Source organism: Benincasa hispida, chromosome 12, assembly GCF_009727055.1.
Source record: "Benincasa hispida cultivar B227 chromosome 12, ASM972705v1, whole genome shotgun sequence".
Taxonomy (NCBI): domain Eukaryota; kingdom Viridiplantae; phylum Streptophyta; class Magnoliopsida; order Cucurbitales; family Cucurbitaceae; genus Benincasa; species Benincasa hispida.
The window spans coordinates 1,925,618-1,931,527 of NC_052360.1; the positions used below are offsets into that span (position 1 = coordinate 1,925,618).

Consider the following 5,910-nt stretch of genomic DNA (forward strand, 5'->3'; position numbering starts at 1 on the left):
AAACTTTTTATGAATGATTCTGCTAAATCATATTGTGTATGAACATAAGCTAGAGGGTGTTAAACACTTATCCCAAGTTGACATACAATAATTATCAAAAGCTTAGATATAAATTTTCACCAGCATTATCAAGACGAATAGTCTTAATTATATAATCAGGAAATTGTGCTCTTAACTTAATTATATGAGTAAGTAATCTTGCAAATGCAAGATTTCGACTTAATAATAAGTATACATATGACCATCTGCTAGATGTGTCTATTAATACCATAAAATATCTCAATAGTCCACTTGGTAGGTTAACAGGTCCACATATATCACCATGATTTCGTTCTAAAAATGCAGGTGATTTAGTGCCCACTTTGGCTGGTGATGGTCTAATGATTAATTTATCTTGAGAGCAAGCATCACATAATAATTCATTAGATTGAAGAATCTTCTAGCTCTTCATGGATGTCCATTTGAATTATCAATAATTCTTCTCATTATTATAGATCCTGGATGACCTAATCAATCATGCCAAATTATAAATATGTTTGGATTATGAACTTCAGGTTCGTTGTTGCATATGTTTCAATTACTCATATGTGAGTATAATATAATCCAAAAGATAAAGCAGAAAACTCTTCCAGTATACGTTTTTCATATAACAAATAATTATTACCATTAATATCAAATGCTACAAATTCTAATTTTATAATATTTTTCATATTTATACTGTTACAATTATTATATTTATATCAGAAATTTAATATATATCAGATATGAAAAACAACATTTAATTTATTAATTATAACGAAGAAAGAATAACCGACATACCTTATGCTGAGATTAATACTGAGATTTTATATATTTTCCATATCTTACCTTTTTTTTTTTTTTTTTTTGAAATTTTAATCTTTCCCAAAATTTTAAAATCAAGATCAATCACCTGAGATCCATCTAAAAAATTCACTTCGATAATTGGTAAATTGATTTGGAAATTAAAAGTTGGACTAAAAGTTTAAAAAGTTACATAAGATTTTGATATAATATTTGGTAATGATAATCGAATTTGGAGAAATTCGAAAATATATAAGATTTAGATAGATTACATAATATTTGGAAAAGTTATGCTGAGATGTATCAAGAAAAGTGCAAAATGCCAAAACAATTTAGAAAAGGCCAAAAGGTCATATTCATTGACTCAATAAGCCTATCATTTTGGGATTCGTCTGATTAGAGAGCTAGGAACACAATTATACAAGAAAGAATTTACTCCTTCCCTATAGTTAGAGTAAGAAGATAAATTGCTCCTTTCAAGGCTGATTCCGGGGGTATGAACAATGAAATGCTCTACCTTTTCCTGGCCCGAGAGGGGTTTAATCATAATTGGACTATGACTAATTGTTCATTATAGGGATCAGTGGTACTTAAAGAGTTAGATGTAATTATATGGATAAAACGGTAATTTGACCCTGTTGTACTTACGAGCAATTTGTGAAGGGTCAATACATTGTTGATTCGTTATATCCAATGAACATAGAAATATATTTATAATGCAAAGAGTTCAACTGTCGGTCCTTAGTGGAGTGGCAGACAGTTAATGAATGCTGATTAATTTGATTAAAATAGTTTAATCAATTAATCTCGTATCATTGGAGCTTCAATCTATAGGATACACATTCTCGACTAGCCCCGTGAAAGTGGTTGTTATGCTCTGTTTCACCGATCGCCATGATATAACAGTTCATTCTCATGTAAATAGATAATCTGTTTGAGATATAGCTTTGTGTGAATCAAATAAATATCCAAAATCTGCATAACCAACTAGATCAAAATTTGATTTATTTGAATAAAACAAACCCATGTTGATCGTTCCTTGGAGATAATGGAGTATATGCTTAATTCCTTTCCAATGTCTTTTTGTTGGAGAAGAACTATATCTTGCTAATAAATTTACTGAAAATGTAATATCTAGTCTTGTATTATTAGAAAGATACATAAGTACATCAATTGTACTAAGATATGGTACTTCAGGACTAAGAAGTTCTTCATTATTATCTCGAGGTCGAAGTATATATTTCTTCACATCTAGTGAACAAACTTCCATTGGAATGTTCAATGGATATGCTTTGTCCATATAAAACCTTTTCAAAACTTTTTCTATATAAGTTGATTAATGAACAAATATCCCATCTGCTAAATGCTCAATTTGTAAGTCAAGGAAAAATTTTGTTTTTCCGAGATCTTTCATCTCAAATTCTTTTTTAAGATATTCTATTACCTTTGAAAGCTTTTCAGGAGTCTCAATTATATTTAGGTCATCAATATATACAGTTATAATAGCAAATTCTGACTGTGATTTTTTTATAAAAGCACATTGACATATTGTATTGTTTTGATATCCTTCTTTCAAAAAATATCCACTCAGACGATTATACCACATTTGTCCTGTTTGTTTCAATCCATATAGCGATCTCTGTAACTTTATTTAATACAATTCCCAAGAATTTGATTTATACGATTTAGGTACCTTAAATTCTTTTAGGATTCTCATATAAATATCATTATCAAAAGATCCATATAAATATATTGTGACTACATCCATAAGATGCATGTCTAGACTTTCATACATAGTCGGACCAATTAAATATCTTAGTGTAACTACATCCACCACTAGAGAATATGTCTCTTCATAATCAATACAAGATCTTTGTGAAAAATCTTGTGCAACTTGTCTTGCTTTATATTTTGTGACCTCATTATTTTCATTTTTTCTCTGACAAATACTCACTTGTATGCCACAGGTTTCACACCTTCTGGTGTTCGGACTACTGGTTCAAAAACCTGACGTTTTGAAAGTGAGTTTAATTCTACATCGATTGCTTCTTTTCACCAAAGCCAATATTTTCTATGTCGACATTCTTCAAAGATTTTGGTTCAGGATCCTCACTTTCAGATATAATATCAAGAGCAATATTATACACAAAAATGTTGTCAATAACTACATTAGTTTGGTTCCATCTTTTTCATGTCATGACATAGTTTATTGTAATCTCATTCTCATTTTTAGGTATTTCACACTCCTCACTAGTCACGTCAAGGATTTTTTCATGGGTATTTGCATCCTCAACTAAGTCTTATTGACTATTTATTATTTTTCTTTTGCAATAATTTTTTTCTTTAGAACCGCTGGTCTACCACGCTTCTGGCGTGTTCCAAACTTAGTGACAACTTGCTGTGTTGGAATATCAATTTTCGATGGAACATTTGCAGCTCGCATAAGTGATTTAGTTACTTTCTTTACATCTATAAATGCATATGGTTTGCAAATGAATTATCTTTTGAACTTCAAGTTGACATTGAGTTGTACGGGGATCTAAATGAGACAATGACGATGTATTCCATGTAATTTTTTTCCAACTCCTTAATTCCTCCCTCTAATATTGGAAAATTTGTCTCATTAAAATGACAATAAGCAAATCGTGCGCTAAATACATCACTTGTCAGATGTTCAAGATATTTAATAATTGATGGGGAATCATATCCAATATATATTTCTAACCTCCTTTGAGGACTCATATTAGTACGTTGTGGTGGAGCAATTGAAACATATACTGCACATCCAAAAATTCTTAGATGGAAAATATTAAGCTTATGGTCATAAGCTAATTGTAATGACGAGTACTTATGATAAGCTATTGGCCTAATGCGTACAAGTGACGTTACATACAAAATAGCATGTCATCATAAGGTGTAGAAAACTTAACTTTTATAACCAATGGTCAAGCAATTAACTGCAAACACTTTATGAATGATTCTTCCAAACCATTTTATGTATGAACATAAGCTTTAGGATGTTAAACACTTATCCCAAGTTGACATACAATAATTATCAAAAGCTTGGGATCTAATTTTCACAAGCATTGTCAAGACGAATGGTCTTAATTGTATAATTGGGAAATTGTGCTCTTAACTTAATTATTTGAGCAAGTAATCTTGTAAATGCAAGATTTCGACTCGATAATAAGCACACATGTGACCATCTGCTGGATGTGTCTATTAATACCATAAAATATCTCAAAGTCCACTTGGTGGGTTAATAAGTCCACATATATCACTATAAATTCGTTCTAAAAATGCAGGTGATTCAGTCACTACTTTGGTTGGTGATGGTCTAATGATTAATTGGCCTTGAGAGCAAATATCACATAATAATTCATTAGATTGAAAAATCTTCTATCTCTTCAATGGATGTCCATTTGAATTCTCAATAATTCTTCTCATTATTATAGATTTGGATGACCCGATCGGTCATGCATGTTTGGATTATGAACTTTAGGTTCATTGTTGCATATGTTTCAATTACTTGTATGTAAGTATAATATAATCCAGAAAATAAAGCAGACAACTTTTTCAATATACGTTTTTCATACAAATAGGTATTACCATTAATATCAAATGCCACAAATTCTAATTTTATAATATTTTTCATAGTAATACTATTACAAATTATTATATTTATATAAGAAATTTAATATATATCAAATATGAAAAACAACATTTAATTTATTAATTATAACGAAGCAAGAAAAACCGACATACCTTTAGAGCCTACCTTCAACGAGAGAAATGAAAAAGCTTGTGTCGATAATGTGTTATAAACTTGTGAAGCACAATGGAAAGATGAATACCAATGAAATATAATATTAAAAAATATAATATAATATAATAATAAAGTAAATAAATATTAAAAAATATAATATAATATATAAATAGATAAAATAAAATAAAATAACAAAATACGAAATAAAAAATTTCTCTAAAATATCCATCTTCCTCTAATTTTCATGGATTTTGCCAAATGTGTGTCTTTCAAAACCTATTTTACCCTAATATTTATAATACCAACTAAATATACATAATATATATATATATATATATATATATACATACATAATATATATATATTTCTTACGTTTTGATTTTGGATTCAATTTAAAAATGTGAGAATTTCGTGTGAACATGGTTAAAATTTTTCAAATATATATTATGTTGTTTGGTAGACCAACTTTACTCTTTAAGAAAACCCCCCAAATATGCTCTCAAATCCTCCCTTTATTTCCACAAAAATCAGATGGGGTTCCTCTATTTCTCCATTAACGCCCATTTATGCTCTCAAATCCTCCATTTCTTCACCACAATCCTTCTCCAATTGAAGCTTCTCGCCGCCCATTTCCGCCTCCTCAAGCTCTCGCCGGAGCACAACGCCGACTCTCCCTTCGACCGTCCGACTAGCTTCGTCTTCCTTACCGAAGGCCCCTGCTCCTCGCTGGTCACCGTTCCGGCCGCCGATTTGCAGGGCAGGATCAAGAAGAGTCTTCCGATCGTTGCGTTTAGGGATTTTATTGCAAAACAGGGGATGGAATTTGGGGAAAATGAAGAAGATGAAGAGAATCGGATTTGTACGGTCTGTTTATGTGAAATGGAGAGATCGGAGTCGATGAGAGAGCTTCCAAACTGCTGCCATGTCTTCCATAGGGAGTGTTTTGATGCGTGGATCGATGAGTTTCAAATTACTTGCCCTGTTTGTAGATCCCTGCTTTTACCCGCCGGAGAAGGTGGTGGGTTTCGATTCTTCCAGTGACCGTCAGTTTCAGCCACCGCCGTCGGCAACTCTCCTCATAATCTCTCTCTTTTTCTTTAAATATAGGTTTAGATACTTTATATTTTAAAATGGTTCATTTTGATCCCATAGATTTAAAAGGTTCATTTGACTCTATATTTTTAATTTAGTTTATTTTGGGTTCTTATATTTTTAGAAATTGTCATTTTTGGTTTCTTCATTTTCAATTTTAAATGATAGAAATGGTCACTTTTTTTTAAAGTTCAATGGCCAAAATAAATCAAAGTTGAATGTAAAGACCA

At 30.9% G+C, this 5,910-nt stretch overlaps 1 protein-coding gene across 1 annotated transcript; it reads left to right on the top strand.

The window, feature by feature from the left end:
• The first annotated feature begins 5,119 nt into the window (after positions 1 to 5,119).
• On the top strand, positions 5,120 to 5,629 carry LOC120093022 (RING-H2 finger protein ATL2-like). The gene has a single exon (XM_039051315.1). The coding sequence runs from the start codon at positions 5,120 to 5,122 to the stop codon at positions 5,627 to 5,629; it is 510 nt and encodes a 169-aa protein (XP_038907243.1).
• The last annotated feature ends 281 nt before the right edge of the window (positions 5,630 to 5,910 follow it).